The 22,500-nt window shown below is 42.6% G+C and overlaps 1 protein-coding gene across 15 annotated transcripts in view; it reads right to left on the reverse strand.

Moving 5' to 3' along the window:
- Positions 1-22,500, reverse strand: part of fryl (furry homolog, like) — a 67,246-nt gene that overhangs the window by 34,470 nt on the left and 10,276 nt on the right. For 8 of the 15 annotated variants that reach the window (XM_034530520.1, XM_034530528.1, XM_034530523.1 and 5 more), the window contains exons 2-12: positions 21,046-21,111; positions 5,378-5,592; positions 4,638-4,691; positions 3,708-3,847; positions 3,507-3,603; positions 3,134-3,213; positions 2,311-2,391; positions 2,067-2,235; positions 1,376-1,468; positions 1,209-1,307; positions 1-22 (exon numbers count right to left, since the gene is read on the reverse strand). The exon at positions 1-22 is cut by the window's left edge and continues 80 nt beyond it. In XM_034530520.1, the coding sequence (XP_034386411.1) occupies positions 1-22; positions 1,209-1,307; positions 1,376-1,468; positions 2,067-2,235; positions 2,311-2,391; positions 3,134-3,213; positions 3,507-3,603; positions 3,708-3,847; positions 4,638-4,691; positions 5,378-5,592; positions 21,046-21,111 (1,116 nt within the window). Of the gene's footprint in view, positions 23-1,208; positions 1,308-1,375; positions 1,469-2,066; positions 2,236-2,310; positions 2,392-3,133; positions 3,214-3,506; positions 3,604-3,707; positions 3,848-4,637; positions 4,692-5,377; positions 5,593-13,058; positions 13,369-21,045; positions 21,112-22,500 lie in introns of those variants that run through there. The other 7 variants (XM_034530531.1, XM_034530532.1, XM_034530533.1 and 4 more) reach the window with 3 other exon arrangements.

Consider the following 22,500-nt stretch of genomic DNA (forward strand, 5'->3'; position numbering starts at 1 on the left):
AGGTCACCAGAGGATACAGAGCCTGGGGGGGAAACCGTTGTTGTTTACAACCAAAGAGATACTTTGTTTACAGGGTCAGCGTCAACAAAAGAGATACTTTGTTTACAGGGTCAGCGTCAACCAAAGAGATACTTTGTTTACAGGGTCACCGTCATCAAAAGAGATACTTTGTTTACAGGGTCAGCGTCAACCAAAGAGATACTTTGTTTACAGGGTCACCGTCAACCAAAGAGATACTTTGTTTACAGGGTCAGCGTCAACCAAAGAGATACTTTGTTTACAGGGTCAGCGTCAACAAAAGAGATACTTTGTTTACAGGGTCAGCGTCAACAAAAGAGATACTTTGTTTACAGGGTCAGCGTCAACAAAAGAGATACTTTGTTTACAGGGTCAGCGTCAACCAAAGAGATACTTTGTTTACAGGGTCAGCGTCAACAAAAGAGATACTTTGTTTACAGGGTCAGCGTCAACCAAAGAGATACTTTGTTTACAGGGTCGGCGTCAACCAAAGAGATACTTTGTTTACAGGGTCAGCGTCAACAAAAGAGATACTTTGTTTACAGGGTCAGCGTCAACCAAAGAGATACTTTGTTTACAGGGTCAGCGTCAACCAAAGAGATACTTTGTTTACAGGGTCACCGTCAACCAAAGAGATACTTTGTTTACAGGGTCAGCGTCAACCAAAGAGATACTTTGTTTACAGGGTCACCGTCAACCAAAGAGATACTTTGTTTACAGGGTCAGCGTCAACCAAAGAGATACTTTGTTTACAGGGTCAGCGTCAACAAAAGAGAAGAGAAGTGTGTAGAACTGAAGTGTGTGTATTATTTGCTTTTGTTAATATTTTTTATTGTAAAAAAGAATGAAAAATGAACTTAATAATAAAATATCGACAGAATGTGAAAAGCAATTAATTTTCAGATGGATTATAATTTTCCAGTAACGTGGAGAATTAATATTCCAAGATGTGTCTGAGTGAGAAAAGCTCCTTTAACTTAGAGCAGAATGAAGGTCGTTTAATAGTCAATTGTTTGTTACATTTCCATGAATGTAAAAATGTCCGTCGGTGCAACTCTACTCAATATATTAAGACACGTGAAAGAATAAAAAGTGAGGTTGTATTTTCACTAAATTCAGGAAGCGTGAAATCACAAAAAGAAGAAGGAAGCAGGAAACGGAGAAATGTAATAGGATGATGTCATCGTTACCAAAGAGTGCTTCTTTCTGGAACTGAGTTCAAAGGTCGTCTGGTACAGCATCTCCACAAAGTTCTTCAGGCACGGCACGTTGACCTCGTTCTTCACGGCCTGAGGAGAGAACCGTCACTACATGATACCGACGGGTTCATTCTTAACCGTTTTTAAACTTTACTCACCGCGGCGACGGGGATGAGGATCTCCACGAAGAGGCCGGCGAGGGCGTGCTTTATGTCCTTGTCCTTGACCTCCAGGAAATACTGGGCGCACTCCTAGAAAAGGGCATCAAAGACACACATTAAGACACACATTAAGATACACATTAATAATACACACGGCAGTACTCAAACCCGGCTTCATCTTATGAGCTTTAACATATGGATTTACAGTCAATTTTTAGATCTATGGGAAAGAAAACTCTTGAATTAATGTGATCTTAATGCTAGAAAGAAAAGTAAAAAGGGACATCAGTTCAGGGCCCTTTATAATAAATAAAAATAAAAAAGATTTAAAACTCACTGGAGCTAAACGATTTCCACAGGAAAATATTTAAAAAAATTGTGCCTTTACACATCTCATATATATATCATTTCTATTTTTTTATTATAGATTTTTATATATATATATTTAGATTCTATTTAATATATATATATATATATATATATATATATATATATATAAATAAATAAATACAAATAAAAAAATCTATAATAAAAAAATAGAAATCAGATATACATATATAAATATATATATATATATATATATATATATATATATATATATATATATATATATATATATATATATCCAACACTCTGCAATTCACACCAAAACCATCCAGATGTATAGTTAGAGAAATCGTTCATTTACCTGCATGAACTGGAAAGAAGCCTCAAAATCCTCCACAGGATACATTTTAACCCGGAAGAACTTCATGCCCATGATGAGGCTGATGACGCTCTGGACCACGTAGGGACTCTGCTCCTTCAGCCGGAGCTCCTTCAGTTCTGTGATGAACTTCTTCCTCACCGCCTGAAACCTGAACGCACAAATATAAATATATACAAACAACTAAAGAGAGAGGTGATGTTGCCCACCGTTTAAGCCAGCTTACTTTGACTGCGTCAGGATTCCGATGACCTCGGCGTACAGGTCTGCGATGATGTGCACATTGCCAGTGTTTGGGCCACAGTACCTGTCAATCAAAGCATTTGTCATCAAGTCTGAAACAAATCAACATCTTTAATCGTGGAAGACTGTCACGGAAACACCGAGAGGCAAGTGGGGTATAAACTGTGTTTATGACTTGGGAACAAGTGGGTGAAAAAAGATTGTCAGGATAAAGAGTTTGTTGTTGTAATACTCACGTTGGCCACAAGAGGCTGAAGTGCACCACTACCGTTTTAATTTCTTCATGCATGTGCATTAGCAGGTTGTGTAAATTAAGAAAACAGTGATGCTTTTAGTCCCATTCAGACCATAGAGTAGTGATGCACTTCAGCCCCCTGTGGCCAAAATGAGTATTACAACAACAAACCCAAAAAAGATATCATTGCAAAACTTTGTTTTTCTAACTGTTTTCACAGCTGGGAAGAAGAAAAAAAATGCAGTTGATCCATTATTTAAGTCTGATATCAAATATTTTTTTCCCCCCCGTTTTTAATGAAAACATTTTTTTTTGTTCTTCAAATTTGTGAAAGAAGTTTTTTCATTGAAAAATAAAGCAATTTAAAAACATTATTCTGCCAAAACTTTTTTGTCTCGATCGCACAACGAAACCTCAGAAGAACTTGCTGGTGAAAAGCAGAATGACCTTCAATAAGTGGCACTAATGACGGTTTAATGACGACACAATGCCCACGTCCATTGAAACAATAAACACACAAATGGCCGCGGAGCCGAACCCACAGTCGTCTCCATCAGGACCTCTGACTCACCCCTCTTTGTGTTTAAAGTGCTTGAATGCCAGGTTCAGGACTTCGTGTACTAGAACATCTGGCACCGGGTGAAGAGGAATCTGTGACAACGTGGAGTCAGCGGTGTCATTAGAAGCAGGGACGACCTGTCTCAGCAAACTTTATAAAAACTATATCTCATCTTTCTACGACTGCAAATCACGAGTGAAAGAATAAAAAAAATAAATAAAAGTTGAGGATATCTGATTATTTGAATAATTGGGTCGCAATAAAAAAAAAAAAAAAGAAAAGCTGGACAAAGATTTGTCTTACTAAATAAAAATAAAATAAATAAATCCTAAAGTAGAAAAGCCAACAGGTGCACAGAACGTAAACATTGCGTCGGTCAGCTCACCTGTTTCAGAACTTCTACCGAAACTAAACAAAAAATGAAATCTATGGATAAGTCCCTCCGCTCCAGAAGGTAGTCTTTGTCCCGGTGCTGCTCGTCTCTGCAGAGAGAGAGAGAGAGAGAGAGAGAGAGAGAGAGAATGGTTAGGGTCGAGTTGTAGGCGAGGAAGAGGAGGAAGAGGAAGAGGGTGCCGTTAAAACTCACCCTTTGGACTTGGTGCTGGAGCGAGGCCGGTACTCGTAGGACTCGTCCTCGGTGCCGCTCTGCCTCCGGTACCAGTCGAACAGCGTGCGCAGGAGGGAGGGCAAACAGTGTTCTGCTATTGAGCTCATAGAGCTTATTAACTGGAAAAAACAACAACAACAACAACAAGCAAACATTCCATGAGCTCACGATTACCAACAGTGATCTTTGAATGCACAACAGAGAGATAGAGAGATCTAGAGCACATGTTTTTGTTACCGTCATTGTGGTTAAAGTAAATGCCGGAGATAAAAATAGTAAAACGTTTGGAACGCTGCACGTGGTGTCATGATAACAATAATAATGTAATGCATTGGAGGAGGAGTTTTAGTTCAGTACTCCGCTGAGCTTTTACTACTGAATGACGTCACAGCGCTGGGTTCAAAGGTCAGCCGGTCACAAATCAAGCCTGTGAAGCTGCTGCGGCGGCTTTACGGTCTCTGGGAATCCATTTGTCTCAGTTTTGGTCTCGTCGGCCAGACGTTCCCGCTAAAGGAAGAACTCGGTTCAGGCGATACATAAAACATGAGAGGGGTGAGGGGGTGGGGAGGGGGGGAGAGAATAACGGGTCAGGAGAGTTACGCAACGGCTCCCTCTGCCCTCATGGCGCCGGGCCGACGCGCTTCGGCGCCCGACGCTGATTTACTGCCGAGGATGACACAGCGGTTCTACGCTCCCAGGACCCGGTTTCACAAAAAAAAAAGGGGGGGGGGGGGGGGGGGAGACCAGCTGGATCCATAGCACCGCGTCCTCGCCGACCTTTGTGCTGAACGAAGCATTCTGCAGATTGAAGGGAGTTCTGCAGCAGCGACAGACGAGGGAGTGGACACACACACACACACACACACACACACACACACACACACACACACGAGAGAATCGGGTACAGACCTGGTCAAATTGTGCATCTTCCCCTCTCTGGAGGGATCGGGACAGAGGTTTCTCCTGTGGGGGGGGAGGGGGGGGGGGAGAGAGAGAGATTCAGAATGAGGGCGTTAAGAGTTAAGAGTTGTAGCGTTGCGCAATAGGAGGTGTCCGTCAGTCGAGCAGCATGCCTGATGATGAGTCAGCACGGAGAGGCGACTCGGGCTGCACCCACTGTTATTGTTTTCTACGTTCAAAGCTTCTTCAGAGGGTTTCTTTTTAAACCGAACTTCAGATTTTAAGGGGGGGGGGGGGGGGGGGGGGGGGCTCGTCCAATCCACAAGTACCAACTCCTTAAAAAACAGCAATAAGTGTTTTATATTGTAATGTAAGTAAGTAAAAGATGTGTTTGTCAAGCAGTGAGCAATACGACACCTGAGTTGTACTGCAGGAGCGGTGTGAGTCTTAATGGTTGTTCATGTCTTGTTTTATTTATACTTGTTTTATTACTATTAGTATCTTATTTTGGGGGTTATTTAATTTATTGCAAAAAATATATATTTATATTTGTTCTTATGGTTTCTATATCTCAAATATAGATGTTATTATGATAGATTTATTTCTCCTGTTGAGCACTTTGAGTTATGAAAGGTGCTTTATAAATAAATCGTATAATAATAATAATAATAATAATAACGGTGATGAGCCTCTTTCCGTTCTTCCCGCAGCAGCTCGTGCGTCTCGTTTCCCGCGTCGTCGTGACTCACCAGCGGCTCGGCCATCACCGTCTCGATCTTCTTCTCGGCCAGCACGGCGAACTCGGCGAACAGACTCTTGATGACGAACTCCCCGGGCTTGAGCTCGGGGTCGATGGTGATGCTCGACATGGCGGCGGCGGCGCTGTGCTTCTCCCACGAGAGGGGGGTCACCGAGGAGGGGGCGCGGCGCCTACTCACGCTGCTGCTGCTGACCGGTGGAGAAGCTGCAGAGAGAGAGAGAGAGATAGAATATATCTTTAATATTAGCCTCTAATTATGAACTCTCATCGGCTCAAAATCAACGTAAAACAATAAATACACTGATAACTCCCATTAGAGCGATGTCATTAATATACATTTGTGTTTGATGTGGTAGAAAAGCAAGCAGTTGACACATGGAAGATAAATACACACTATTATTTTTTTCAGTTTTTTACACAAATTTTTTTAAATTTTTTTTTTACTTTTTAATTTTTCTTAAATGTAATATGCTCAGCTATTTTATAAAAAAATATATATTTTATTGTATTGTATATTTGTAAAAAATGTTTTGCTGCTGCTTCAAGACATTTCCCCTTAAATAAAGTAAATCTAATAGTTTAAGGGAGCAGTTTGACGTTTGTGAGAAGAAAAAAAAGGGTAATATTTAAATACGATTAATCATGTTAATTACAAGAAGTTGTTTCTTATTCTCCACCAGAATCTCTCCTCATGACAGATGATCATTTTTTCCGGTTCGGCTGCGACTTCCTTTTAAAAATAATCCAGAGAGGCCTTGAAGGCTCGAAGAGCTTCAGGTGAACCCGGCCACCCTGCGTGAGAATGAGGAAGTCGGAGAAGAACCGGGTGTTCAACTTTCTCTCTGCTCCACTTCTGCTTTGAGAGGTTTGACCTCGTCAGGCCCCGTTTTCTACTTTTTTGTTTTTTAAGTCTTCAGGCTTAGCTGTAAATTCGTCCTTTTGGCTTTTTAAATTTAATTGTATTTCGTCGTCAGGCATTTAAATACATTATAAGTTTAATAAAGACGTTGGTGTCGTTTTCGGTATAGAACATTTCTATCGTCACGCGAGCACATGCCAAGCAGAACAATGAGACGAACGTTTCCCACGAGAAAGGACGAGAAAGGACATCACATGACGTCTTGCACTCAAAAAGTAAACATCTCCGATCCTCACAGACAATAATATCACGTTGTTTGAGATGTCAGGAAACGTTTGGGCCAGAAAGGACTTAGTCACCGTGTGAGGATCTCATGGATCTGAGGAAACGATGTCGACCGGGTAACAAATTGTGCCGTTAATACTACTTCCACTTCTGGGCTTCATCACACTACAGAAAGCATTACAAATAATTACATGCTATAAAGTGCAGTGAAGTTAAAAACATTTTTTTTTTTTTTAAAGTAAATAAATAAATCCTGCAGCCGGGTCATGAAACGTTCATCCCCGGGCTGCACGGGGTTTTGCATGCGCCGCAGATCGTCTGCTCTTCTCATTCAAATGGCATAAGCAAATCTTTCTTTTTGTTGGTGACGGAGACGCTCCAGGCCGGCGTTGTGGAAACGGATGTTAAAAAGTCACACGTGGCTTTTAATGTTCAGTCGGGTAAACGTTCACCATCACAGAGTAATAAATAAAGTTGTATCCTCCGGTATCAGAATCAGCTTTATCCAGTAGATCATGTGATCAGGACATCATGATGTTTCTCTTGTCTCTGATCTTGTGACTTTGTAAACAACCAATCAGTGTTTAGAACAACAGGAGGAGAGCTAGTAACGTTAGCTAGTAACATTAGCAGCACTGCTAAGGGAGAACCAGGAGGTTCACTTCAGTTACATGATGATGCGTTCAAGCTCTGCTCGGTTAAAATGAGTACTGGCAGATGGTAAATGATAAAGTTACCATGATGCATTCAGGCTCTGCTCTGTGAAAATGAGTACTGGCTGAAGGTAAATGATAACGTTCTCATGATGCATTCAGGCTCTGCTCTGTGAAAATGAGTACTGGCTGAAGGTAAATGATAGCGTTCTCATGATGCATTCAGGCTCTGTTCGGTGAAAATGAGTACTGGCTGAAGGTAAATGATAACATTCTCATGATGCCTTCAGGCTCTGCTCGGTGAAAATGAGTACTGGCTGATGGTAAATGATAACGTTCTCATGATGCATTCAGGCTCTGTTCGGTGAAAATGAGTACTGGCTGATGGTAAATGATAACGTTCTCATGATGCCTTCAGGCTCTGCTCAGTGAAAATGAGCACTGGCTGATGGTAAATGATAACGTTCTCATGATGCATTCAGGCTCTGTTCGGTGAAAATGAGTACTGGCTGAAGGTAAATGATAACGTTCTCATGATGCCTTCAGGCTCTGCTCAGTGAAAATGAGTACTGGCTGATGGTAAATGATAACGTTCTCATGATGCATTCAGGCTCTGTTCGGTGAAAATGAGTACTGGCTGAAGGTAAATGATAACGTTCTCATGATGCCTTCAGGCTCTGCTCGGTGAAAATGAGTACTGGCTGATGGTAAATGATAACGTTCTCATGATGCCTTCAGGCTCTGCTCAGTGAAAATGAGTACTGGCTGATGGTAAATGATAACGTTCTCATGATGCATTCAGGCTCTGTTCGGTGAAAATGAGTACTGGCTGAAGATAAATGATAATGTTCTCATGATGCCTTCAGGCTCTGCTCGGTGAAAATGAGCACTGGCTGATGGTAAATGATAACGTTCTCATGATGCATTCAGGCTCTGTTCGGTGAAAATGAGTACTGGCTGAAGGTAAATGATAACGTTCTCATGATGCCTTCAGGCTCTGCTCAGTGAAAATGAGCACTGGCTGATGGTAAATGATAACATTCTCATGATGCCTTCAGGCTCTGCTCAGTGAAAATGAGCACTGGCTGATGGTAAATGATAACATTCTCATGATGCATTCAGGCTACGCTCAGTGAAAGTGAGTACTGGCTGAAGGTGAAATAACGATCTCATGATGTGTTCACATGTAATAGTAAAATGTAGTGTTGGTGATAAACTAGAATAAATCCAAATGTTTTTAACGTGTAATAAAATATATATTATAGATGAATTACGAGCGGTTGACTTTAATAAATCATTAAAACGACTAATGACGAGATTTGTTTTAATCCGTGACAATAAAATCCTTTTCTTTCCTCGTGGTTTGAGTTTTACGATCCGCTGCGTCGTTAGTAAACACTGACTCCAGTTATTATTACAACATCATACAGACGGCTATAAAACAAACAAAAAATGGTGGCGCGTCTCCAAGCGACTTAATCAAAAGAATCGAGGCTTCATAACATTCAACAGCGCTCTTCAGATTTATGACCACGCGTCCGGTCCCAGTCCGGCCCGGTTCGCTGACCCTTTACCTCGTCCCCTCCCCGGAAAAGAGGCCTTGTTCTGTTTCTTCCTGGTTGTCACGGAAACGCTCGCATTCTTTCACACTCTGAACACCATCGAAGGAGCAGAAGCTTCCCTTCTCTTATTTCATAACAGTCATACGTTGCATGGGAAGCTTTTCTTTTTAAAAAATGTTTCTTCTTCAGTACGACAAAAATATGCTGAAGTTAGCTCCAGAAGCTCCGCCTCTAAAGTCGGACCACCAGAGTGTGTTTTAGGGGGAATCGGAGCAGTCTGGAGATCCGAGGTTTGGTCTCAGTTGTCAATATTATATATTAGACAAAAGGTTATTGCTCAATATGAAAGGTTCTGCTAATAGGAGTCTCTTGGAAACGGTAACAAAAGCTATTGTGAAGCAGCGTTGCATCATGGGAGTTGTGGTCTTCATATAGACTGGGTCGGAAACACGCGGCTTCAAACTGGATAAAAAGCCGGTTTATGGCGGCTTGTAACAGACGATGCACTTACAAAAACAAACAATTGTTTATCAAAAAAGGTAAACTAACCACCATTTTTATTACTTTTACTCAAAAGAAAACAATACAAGCCGTTTAAAAACCTCAGAGCACATCTAAAGTAAACCTTTTGTTCCAGCATCTCAACAAAAAGCCCCACGACAACCCCGAAAGAAAACAACAACAGAGAATAGGATAATAATAAAAATAATATTCAAAAAAAAAAAAAAAACATGCTGGAATTTAACTTCTCAAAATCAATTAGAAACGCGCCGGCTGTGCTGTGTCGAAGTTGTCCGGCAGCAACAGAGGCCCTTTTCAAGCATTTCCTCTTTGTTTACTGTGCTGCACCAACACCCCCGATGATGTCACACAGCCGACCCCCCCCCCCCCCCCCCCCCCTCCAGAGCGTTCCCAAAACTCCTGTTTTTGGTGCTCTAAAACTCAAAACTCTGGTGTAAACACAACAAATGAAGCGTGTTTTAAAATGGAAACAGTCGTGCGGACGAGGCCAGAAAGATTCAGAACCTGAAAGAAGGACTGCCCCCCCCCCCTCTTTCTCCCCCTTGAGCCTGCAGGATTACACAACTATCAGAGCATTGACTCCACCTTGTCAAACGTCTGCTCACTTCCCCAGTCAGGACGACAACAACACACACACACACACACACACACACACACACACACACACACACACAGGAATGCAGGCTGCGAGTGTGTCCGTTTGTTTTCTATAAAGAGAGACAAAGGGATCCCACCGCTGTGTTCACGTGCTCTGCTATTGTGTCTCGACATGTTAAACCGACGAGCTGCGACTCGTTCCTGCTTCACCGGGACGACTTCCAGAAGAACCTAGAAGACACGAAGACGAGGAGCCGACGCGCACGCTGCTTCCTGAGATACATAAACCGGGCTGGCCTGTGGCCTCGCGGGTATCCATGTCCCAACATGGCTGTGTAGCTTCGGCCCAGCCAACAAGGTCAAACCAGCCAACAAGTACAACACAACGTCGTGACTCCCGCAACTCACGAGCGGTTCATAAGAATCCGCGTATACTTTGTTTTTGTTTAGCGAGCTCAAAAGCGTTTAGGCTCAATGCGCCAGAGAGCGTATAAACTAAATGTATGAACATATAGGCAACAAGACATAGGCAAGAAGACATAAGCAAGAAGGCAAGAAGACAGGCAAGATGACAGAAGACATAGGCAAGAAGGCAAGAAGACATAGGCAAGAAGGCAACAAGACAGAAGACAAGCAAGATGACAGAAGATATAGGCAAGAAGACATAAGCAAGAAGACAGAAGCAAGAAGACATAAGCAAGAAGGCAAGAAGACAGAGGCAAGAAGACAGAAGCAACAAGACAGAAGCAAGAAGACATAAGCAAGAAGGCAAGAAGACAGAAGACATAGGCAAGAAGACAGAAGCAACAAGACAGAGGCAAGAAGACATAAGCAACAAGACAGAAGTAAGAAGACATAAGCAAGAAGGCAAGAAGACATAAGCAACAAGACAGAAGTAAGAAGACATAAGCAACAAGACAGAAGCAAGAAGACAAAAGCAAGAAGGCAAGAAGACATAAGCAACAAGACAGAAGCAAGAAGGCAAGAAGACATAAGCAAGAAGGCAAGAAGACATAAGCAAGAAGGCAAGAAGACATAAGCAACAAGACAGAAGCAAGAAGGCAAGAAGACATAAGCAAGAAGGCAAGAAGACAGAGGCAAGAAGACAGAAGCAACAAGACAGAGGCAAGAAGACATAAGCAAGAAGGCAAGAAGACAGAGGCAAGAAGACAGAAGCAAGAAGACATAAACCAACCTCCACAATACCGGGGAGGAATTGTAATCAACTGATAACTCATATTTATGGACTGCTGTATTGCCTTTTTACGAGCCATGTAGAGAAAAGTCAAGTCACGGGCTAAAAGTGTTATGAAGAAGCAAAAAAGGTTCATTATCCCGTTAACCATTTGATTCGGCTGCAAAACAAAAAACCTCTATAAGAGCAGAATAGAGCTTTTATCGGGAAGCGCTTTGTGACTCAACGTGCATGTTTAGAGGTGCACGTTTGTTATTTGATAACCACGAGTAGATGAGGGACGGATGGAAGAAAGAACGCCCTTTACTGAACAGGTGGATGTCTTTATGCTAAGCTAACAGAAGTTTTTTGTAGTTCTCTCTCTTTGTAAATTATGGTCATTTAGAGTCAGACAGACCATAAAGCAGGGTGTGCTTTAGGGGCGGGGCTACATGGTGATTGACAGGTGGACACCAGACACGTGTACGCCGTCTCCACGTCACTCCTCAGTCCACATTTGGTCACTTCCTCACTTGGCGAAAAAGCCAAGATGTCGACGGCCCAAAACGCAGAACTCGAGAATTCAAAAGCGCGGACCGCAAACCAATGAGAGGCGTCCCCATGACAACCTCCCCTTCTTATAGCCTTAATACATACGGTCATCCTCCTCTCTTTCCTTTCCCTGTCTTCCTCTTTACTGTCAATCTGCTCGCTGAGAAGAAATAACCCCTCTATGAAACATTATCTGGACATTGACAGCTCGCCTCCAGAACTAGAATCTGTACCTGATAACTAATCTATCGTCTCGTATTAATGCACCTGTGTTGCCCTGCTATCGGGAGATTGGAGCAGGGATCAATTAATTTATGTATCGAGCACATCGGACCAGAACTTCAAGGAACCGATTAACTGATTAAAAACAATAGAAACACAGCATGCATGTAAATGATTCAACGGTTTAGGACCAAACCTCAACTGGATGCTAATCTAGAACAAACTTTTACGACACGTTCCCGAACGTTATCAGATTACATGTGTGCGCACGTGTGTGTGTGTGTGTGTGTGTGTGAAGCTTTCATCAAGATCTAAAAACTAAAAATAAGTCGGTTGGATTTGTACTTGACAACCTTTCCCTCCCTTGACCAAAGACTTTTACTTTAATATCGCTGGATGTTAAAGAATATGACTAATGCTGCATCAACGTGATGCAACATCTTGATTTATGGGCTGTTAAATTACCAAGTAAAAAGCAGTTTCTCAGTTTGATTTTCCAGAAAGCGTACTGAATTGTCATTTTCCATTTGTCTCGTCGTCACGATGAAAAGGAACCAACACGCGATATAAATAATTTAATTAAACTCAGCTGATCCCTTTAAAAATAAATAAAAAAGGAGGAACGTTTGGTGAGAGTCTGTGTGGCGATACGTTTTAATCGAATATATATATATATAGTGTAAGTATTTAATACGAGTCATTGGGAACTACCTTTTGACTTTTGGTCCACATTTCAAGAGAGGCAGCGCCTTTCTGATTTCCGATGTGATACGAGACGGGATGCTAATAATAGGAGGGACCAGAAGACGGATCAATAGTAGGGAAGCATTAGCCGCCCCAGAGGGAACGACAAAGAGAAAGAGGGTTATAAAAGTGGGAGGAGGATAAAAAAGGAGGGATGAAGATGGTGTGGCGAGCCGCTAATGGATGTCGAGATCAAAATAAATAAATAATAAAAAAAAGTTGATGAAGCTGAGGCTGGAGTCAACAGAAACATCGTCTACGGGGTCGACCCGGGATGCAGGAGAGCGATGATGAGCAGCGACGAGGAAGAGCTTCACCCGTTTGCCACCTGCGTACACGTCGCACGCGCCCGGCTGAACCCGGACCGGACGTAATCCGACACATCCTGACAACTCCATCGATAACCGGTGAGATGTGGAGATGGCATGCAAAGCGTGATAAGTGTGTCCGGCCATGCGTGTGGTATGTAAACATGTGTGCACGCCGCGCACGGTACTCACAGCTGCTGCTCCACGACTTCAGCAGAGATTTGATGCTGATCTCAAAGAAGACCGAGTCCTGCAGGCTCAGCATGGCGGCTCTCTCTCTCTCTTTCTTTTTTTCCCTCTCTCTCTCTCTCTCTCTCGCTCTCAAAATTAAAATAAAGTTCGGCTTCCCCTCCAGAAAAAGGCACAAAGTCTACACCTCTCTTGTCACTTTCAGAACAAACCAAAATAAAAACACCTGCCTCCACCCTGAAGGATGGAGCTGAATGCTAGCCTCCACAGGTGCTGGTTAAAGGGTGCATCCTGAAAGACTCCTGGGGGGCTAGGGGGGGGGGGGGGGGGGGGGGGAGTATTGCCCCGGCTAGTTAGAGAAGTAGTCCACCACGGCGCCCCTCGTCCTCATCGCAGAGCCACGAATCCAGAGAGCCGAAGGACAAAAAAAACTGCGTGAGAACTTTTTCTTTTTGCTCCAAATCAGGAAGAAACGGCAGCAGCACAGCAAGTCTTAACAATGCACGGCAATATTCCTCCTCTTCCTGTGTGTGTGTGTGTGTGTGTGTGTGTGTCCGTACTAGCCCACTAAAGCACTGTCAGCCCCCCCCAACAAAAAAAAAAAAAAGAAGCTCTCTGCCTCCCCATTGGCCCACGAGCAGCCCCTCCTCTTGTTCCTTTTTACTGATGCCTGCTCCTTTCTCTCTGGAGTGAGAGCGAGCTTGTTTCAACAGCCAACAGGGGAGGGGGATGGGGGGGGAGGGGGGGGGGTGATGAGGTCATCAAAATGCTGCGAGCGTTCCCTGGCTGTGGATCAGCGATGCATACGCACGTCTGAGCCGCTACTGTGCCGCTCTGCCCCTCCGGCCGGCCGATGGAGAACGACACTTCCTGTAAGCTCCACGGAGAAAGTGATGCGTCATCCACCGACTGCAGCAGGAGGCGAGGGAGGAGAGGAAGGAGGGAGGAAGGAGGGAGGAAGGAGGGAGGACGGGAGGAAGGAGGGAGGGAAACAACGAGTCCCAGAAGAAGACAAACATTATGTCCCTGACTTGTGTCCCATGTCGCTACATCTTCAAAACAAAAGGAAACTGTCATCCGGCTGCACGCTTGTTATCAGTTTCTGATCTCAGGTCAGATCACTTTGATAAACTGACCGTTCACACCCAGTGGAGTCATTGCATCATCCCAAAGCTACACAATGATACACAAGCTACACAAGCTACACAAACTATACAATGATACACAAACTATACAAGCTACACAAACTATACAAGCTACACAATGATACACAAACTACACAATGATACACAAACTATAAACAAACTATACAATGATACACAAGCTACACAATGATACACAAACTATACAATGATACACAAGCTACACAATGATACAAACTATAAACAAACTATACAATGATACACAAGCTACACAAGCTACACAAACTATACAATGATACACACACACAAACTATACAATGATACACAAACTATACAATGATACACAAACTATACAAGCTACACAATGCTACACAAGCTACACACACACACAAACTATACAATGATACACAAACTACACAAGTTACCCAACGATACACAAACTGCCCAACGATACACAAACTACCCAACGATACACAAACTACCCAACGATACACAAACTACCCATTGATATAGAAACTACACAATACACAAACTACCCAACGATACACAAACTGCCCAACGATACACAAACTACCCATTGATATAGAAACTACACAACAATACACAAACTACCCAACGATACACAAACACAACGATACACAAACTACCCAACGATACACAAACTGCCCAACGATACACAAACTACCCTACCCAACGATATACAAACTACCCTACCCAACGATATACAAACTACCCAACGATACACAAACTACCCAACGATACACAAACTACCCATTGATATAGAAACTACACAACAATACACAAACTGCCCAACGATACACAAACTGCCCAACAATACACAAACTACCCATTGATATAGAAACTGCACAACGATACACAAACTACCCAACGATACACAAACTGCCCAACGATACACAAACTACCCTACCCAACGATATACAAACTACCCAACGATACACAAACTACCCTACCCAACGATATACAAACTACCCAACGATATACAAACTACCCAACGATACACAAACTACCCATTGATATAGAAACTACACAACAATACACAAACTGCCCAACGATACACAAACTGCCCAACAATACACAAACTACCCATTGATATAGAAACTGCACAACGATACACAAACTACCCAACGATACACAAACTGCCCAACGATACACAAACAACAAACTACCCAACGATACACAAACTACCCATTGATATAGAAACTACCCATTGATATAGAAACTACACAACGATACACAAACTACCCAACGATACACAAACTGCCCAACGATACACAAACAACAAACTACCCAACGATACACAAACTACCCATTGATATAGAAACTGCACAACGATACACAAACTGCCCAACGATACACAAACAACAAACTACCCAACGATACACAAACTACCCATTGATATAGAAACTACACAACAATACACAAACTACCCATCGATACACAAACACAACGATACACAAACTACCCATTGATATAGAAACTACACAATAATACACAAACTACCCAACAATACACAAACACAACGATACACAAACTGCCCAACGATACACAAACTACCCATTGATATAGAAACTGCACAACGATACACAAACTACCCAACGATACACAAACTACCCAACGATACACAAACTACCCAACGATACACAAACACAACGATACACAAACTACCCATTGATATAGAAACTACACAATAATACACAAACTACCCATTGATACACAAACACAACAATACACAAACTACCCATTGATATAGAAACTACACAACAATACACAAACTACCCATCGATACACAAACACAACGATACACAAACTACCCATTGATATAGAAACACAACGATACACAAACTACCCATTGATATAGAAACTACACAATAATACACAAACTACCCAACAATACACAAACACAACAATACACAAACACAACGATACACAAACTACCCATTGATCTAGAAACTACACAATAATACACACACACTACACAGTGCACGAGCGACTGCGTTTCTATGCTCATATTCCACTGTTATTCGTATGTATGACAATATATCTGGCTCATGTAAACATCATATTCCGTTTGGGTATTCTGAATTATTCTGAATGGTTTGTGTTCAGGTGAAGACGTGCGTGATACACGTCCATCCAGGTTTTTGAATATCTCAACGCCGACCTTATAGACGCGTTGTTTGAAGGAATGAAAGATGGAGTCTGAGTTCACGCGGTCCAACAAGTCCTCGACCGCAAAGACGCAAAGACACAAAATGGCCGAAGCGGCTCCTGTTCAGACTCAAAAACGACTCGTTCGGGCATCGGCCCGTCAAACGCAGCCATGAACCAGGTGGTTCCCTGGTGACGAAGATGAAGCACGGCGCCGTTGGACTTTGAATCGGAGCATCGGGAACATTATTAGTGGAATATTTATTTTCGCGTAAAAAAAACAACAACAAAAAACAGATTATTGTGAATACGGTCGTATTTGAAGTAAGGGGTTAAAACAACAGAATATCTGGTACGTGTGATCGCGGTCGGTGAGACGAGAAGCACAAACACACCTGATTCATCCGATGTTTTAATCTTGTGTTGATTACCTTAAAAAACACAGATACACATGACACCAAGCGATCTGTAGCCAGGCACAGGGTGAAGTTTGTTTACCAAACATTGGGGGGAGTGGGGGGCTGCACAAGACAAACATTCTTTGTCCTCTTTTTGTTCGGCCTCCATTGCTCTCTCGCCCTCTCTCTCTCTCTCTCTCTCTCTCTCTCTCTCCTCCCGTCACATGTCCTCCACGATGCAAGTTATGCAAAGATGAGGCAAACAAACAGGACACAAGCAGATGCTTTGTGGCGCTGCAGGGAAGCACAGATTCTCTGGAGTCGCTGAGAACTTCCAACTTCCAGAGAACTTCCAACACTCATCTTGTTGGAAGTTTTGGGGATCCAGAAAAATCAACAGAAGTGGCATTCTTTTTAAAGTTAAACGGACACGGCTTGTATTTAAGAAGTGCATTTCCCAGAAGTCCACTTGGTTTTAAAAGGATATATACACAAGTCTTGCACCTCTGAGGAAACAGCACAACGTCACCTTTGTGCAGTGCAACACAAATACAAGTTGAATTCATTTGATTATTTATTTAACAACAATCGTGAAACTATACATTCGCAAAAGTGTCCTTTAAGCGTTACCAATATTACCAATTTTTGTGCGGTTGCTTTTCCCCCAGGTTACAGTTCGTAACGCACAATGTGCTCGAGGACCGTCAGAAAGATGAATACTTGACTATTATGTCCGTTTTTTACAGTTTACGGCTGTGATGAACGAGGAAGTCTGATTGTTTGGAGAATATGCTTCTCTCTTTTTTTTTTTTTTTCCTGTGAAAACAATTCAACCCTAAATTACACCATTTATCATAGCCAGAAGCTGTACAAACAGACATGATTGTCAGATTTTTTAACTTTCTGATGGTTCTTGAACACATCATGTTGTGAGGAACGCCTCAAATTGTGATATTTCATCAACAACAACAACAAAAATTTCAAATTCTACAAGTCTCATTTTTTTCGTCACAAATAAACCCTTTACTTTAACCCGATTCTGTAAAAAAAACAAAAACATTAAATTCTGAACCCCCTGAGCGCAACTATGAAGCCATGACTGATTCGGCTGAGACCAACAGTCATGTGTCTTTTGCCTGTATTTATGATTTACGGCATCATAAACATTTTAAGCTCTACTGCCACGATTGTGCCGTTTCCAAAGAGCTGCAGGACTTTTACATTGCGGCCACGGTGAGTGAAATGTGACGGGAGCAACGAGCCCTGAACCTGCTTGAGGTTCCAGAGCCTCGAGTCACATGGAGGAACCGACACTAGTCAAAGATCGAGCTCCGAGAGCGGTGGGAGGAATTTGGCAGCGACCGTGTGTACACATTGTGTTTGAAAAACAGAATTAGAGTTCATATTGTCGCCCTTATCGGGGAAACCGGTCGGCGGATAAACACACAGAGACCTCTGTTTTCTGTAAACCAGCTTTATTGTTTCAGGAATGCAGGAGAATAACGGACGGCATCGTCTCTCTGGGAACATTTACAGCTAAGAGCTACCGTCCACCAGCGCTGACGTAAGCCGAGGACTTCAAATAAAACGCCATTATGACCGACTTCCTGGAAAGAGGAGCTGGCTTGATTGAATAATCCCGACTAAATGCACAACCGAGGCGGGTTGTGGCGGCTGCATTCACAAAGTGGGAGCGGCGGTCGACTGCAGTCGGTATAGGGGAGCCGCTCATCCCAGGAGCCCACAGGCTGGAGGATGCATTTCCTGCCCGGGCCTCTCTGAAGGGCAGTGGTGGGAACAATAATCGATAGGAGCTGTAATTCAATCCCTGACCTCCCCGGTGGTGCCGGGGCTGCAGAGGACACGCCGTTCAGCTCCATCACAACTGTCTGGCTATGCAGCACCACCCTGCAACCTGCACAGCTCCTCACTTCCACTAAACACTCGTAATCATTTATAAAAAGACACAAACTCCTCACAGTTAGATGAAGGTTTCAATCCTTTTTACTAGAGGTGGATACAGCATCGCGATATTTAGCGTGGTGATATTGCGTCGATACACGAACACCAAAAGTATGATGAGGAATTAATATGTTCCATTAGAAATGGACTGAAGTGAGAGGAGTAAAAACCTTCTCTTAGATGGAAACAATGTTGACAAATAGCATAATTTGCAGTTAAAAATGACAAAGCACAATATATCTCAATAGTTTTTCGTGATATGGTGACTTAAGTATCATGATAATGTTGTATGGTGACTTAAGTATCGTGATATGGTGACTTAAGTATCATGATAATGTTGTATTGTGACTTAAGTATCGTGATAATGTTGTATGGTGACTTAAGTATCATGATATGGTGACTTAAGTATCATGATAATGTTGTATTGTGACTTAAGTATCGTGATATGGTGACTTAAGTATCATGATATGGTGACTTAAGTATCGTGATAATGTTGTATGGTGACTTAAGTATCATGATATGGTGACTTAAGTATCGTGATAATGTCGTACGGGACTTAAGTATCGTGATAATGTTGCACAGTGACTTAAATATCGTGATAATGTCGTACGGTGACCTAAGTATCGTGATAATGTTGTATGGTGACTTAAGTATCATGATATGGTGACTTAAGTATCGTGATAATGTCGTACGGGACTTAAGTATCGTGATAATGTCGTACGGTGACTTAAATATCGTGATAATGTTGTGTGGTGACTTAAGTATCGTGATAATGTTACACGGTGACTTAAGTATCGTGATAATGTCGTACGGTGACCTAAGTATCGTGATAATGTCGTACGGTGACTTAAGTATCGTGATAATGTCGCACGGTGACTTAAGTATCGTGATAATGTCGTACGGTGACTTAAGTATCGTGATAATGTCGCATGGTGACTTAAATATCGTGATAATGTCGTGTGGTGACTTAAGTATCGTGATAATGTTACACGGTGACTTAAATATCGTGATAATGTCGCACGGTGACTTAAATATCGTGATAATGTCGTGTGGCGACTTAAGTATCGTGATAATGTCGTACGGTGACTTAAGTATCGTGATAATGTCGCACGGTGACTTAAGTATCGTGATAATGTTGTGTGGTGACTTAAGTATCGTGATAATGTTACACGGTGACTTAAATATCGTGATAATGTCGTACGGTGACCTAAGTATCGTGATAATGTCGTACGGTGACTTAAGTATCGTGATAATGTCGCACGGTGACTTAAGTATCGTGATAATGTCGTACGGTGACTTAAGTATCGTGATAATGTCGCACGGTGACTTAAATATCGTGATAATGTCGTGTGGTGACTTAAGTATCGTGATAATGTTACACGGTGACTTAAATATCGTGATAATGTCGCACGGTGACTTAAATATCGTGACAATGTCGTGTGGCGACTTAAGTATCGTGATAATGTCGTACGGTGACTTAAGTATCGTGATAATGACGCATGGAGTTAAAATATTGTTATAGTATCGTGAGGCCTACTTTTCTTTTTTTTTTTTTTTTACACACATGTTAATTGGCCTACTTTTTTGCGAGCCAGCTTCCAAAGCATAACGCTCTTTAGCTGCATGACTGACTAATCAAAAACATCTCTATAAATAGCTCCTTGCACAAAACACCACAGACACCTTCCTCCTCTGCTCAGGCTGAGGAGGAGGAAACTCGTTCCTCAGATTTGCTCAGCCAAAAAGAAAAAAAATCAGCAAAGAGTCATTCTCGGGGTCAGAAGCATGTGAATTAAACATCATCCTGATGCAAATGCAAATAGGTCAGCTCATTACTTATTGTGCGTCTTGGGAGTTGTTGGAGCCATTTAAAAATTTTTAAAAAAGGAGTAACAACAATGACACAAGGAATCCGTGTGGTTTTGTTTCACTACCGTTGAAACAAACACTATTTAAGAGCCCCAGATGAATGAGTAGGTCCGTCTGGATACACACCCTACGGTGTGTTCACACTCGTGCTCGGTCATATGCTCAAAAACACTCCCGAATCACAAACAGGAAAATCCTGCTGCACCCATTAACCAAATACCTTCCCAATCAGAACCCTACCCAAGAACTCGGCGGTACTTGGATGATGTCACCGCGTGCAAAGAAAGAGCAGCAGCAGCACCTCAAAAGCCAACTCAGGCTCTGCCAGTTCTGCAACAAGGGAGTGGCGCTCCGATTTAAAAACATCCCCGAAGGTATGAACACAGCAGCAGGCCGAATGTCTCCTTTCTTTAAAAAGAAAAATCTCTTTCTTTTTGTAACGCAACTCACCGTCGTGAACCCCGCCACCGGCAGCGTGGCGAAAAAAGGAGAATTTTCTAATATGACGGATGTTTCCTAGTTGGAAAGAAAAAAGGAAAGGGAAGGTTTATAAAAAAAAAATTTACCAGTCGGGAGAAAAGTTCAAACACGCACACGAGCCACATAAAACTTTATATTTCCACAGCTCTCCCAAGTCTCGTGTGCACGAAGACAGACACACACACACCTCATTGTCATTGTTAGCTTAGCCGGCGGTCTTCACCTCTTCGAGGACAGGTGAGCAGAGGGAGAGTTCAGTTATTCTTTAGCCGTGAACAAACAAGCGTGCTCTGACAGGTAGCGCTGCAACAACAACAAAAAGACGCCGTACAGAAGACAAACTGGCCCGGCCTGCACACACACACACACACACACACACACACACATAATTCGTGTGTGTGTGTGCAGCTAAACCTTTAACTACCGCGTCCACAAACACAATGGTAGACCTCCTTCAGAGGATTAACATTGTCAGCACGACTCATACGTTAGCGCTCAAGACTTTGGCTCCAGACTCCACCGCGGGTCCCGATACGAGTCCTCCAGTACAGATGACGTGCAGATCTGATGTTCGTTTTTTATATTATAATTATAATTTGTTTTGTTTTGTTTCCTCCTGATTAATACAGCGGTACTCATAATCATTTCCATCGATGGTTTTTCCCGTTATGTTTTATATCACTAACCAACAGCAGCGCCAGCGTGACGTCGGTACGACTTCATCGAGAGGGCAGAGATGCACACAGAGGTCGGCATGTGCTATGGATGAATGTACAAAAACAAACAACCCAGCAGAACAACACATATTAAATATAAACATCACAAGACAATGCACATGAATCCTGAAAAGCTGCGCCAACGGATTTCTTTATCGACCACCAGACTCACAAAAAAAACAACAACAACTGTCCGAACACATAAAGTTACCGACGTGTTGGCGAACGATTGTTTTCGGTCACATGACATCTGTAAAAAAAAAAAAAAAAAAAAAACGAAAACACGTGGTAACTTTACCTGCCACGTCTCCTTTTGCACTTTTGAGAAGACGGTACTGCATAGAATTATTAAATTAGTGCATCAATTGACGCCAACTGCTTCACGGTCTGTGTCCATTGCTCTGCATGTAATCAGTTCGCATGCGAGTGGCACAGTTTGACACACACACACACACACACACACACACACACACACACACACACACACACACACACACACACACACACACACACACACACACACACACACACACACACACACACACACACACACACACACACACACACACACACACACACACACACACACACACACACACACACACACACACACACACACACACACACACACACACACACACACACACACACACACACACACACACACACACACACACACACACACACACACACACACACACACACACAC

This window comes from Cyclopterus lumpus, chromosome 4 (assembly GCF_009769545.1).
Source record: "Cyclopterus lumpus isolate fCycLum1 chromosome 4, fCycLum1.pri, whole genome shotgun sequence".
Lineage (NCBI taxonomy): Eukaryota > Metazoa > Chordata > Actinopteri > Perciformes > Cyclopteridae > Cyclopterus > Cyclopterus lumpus.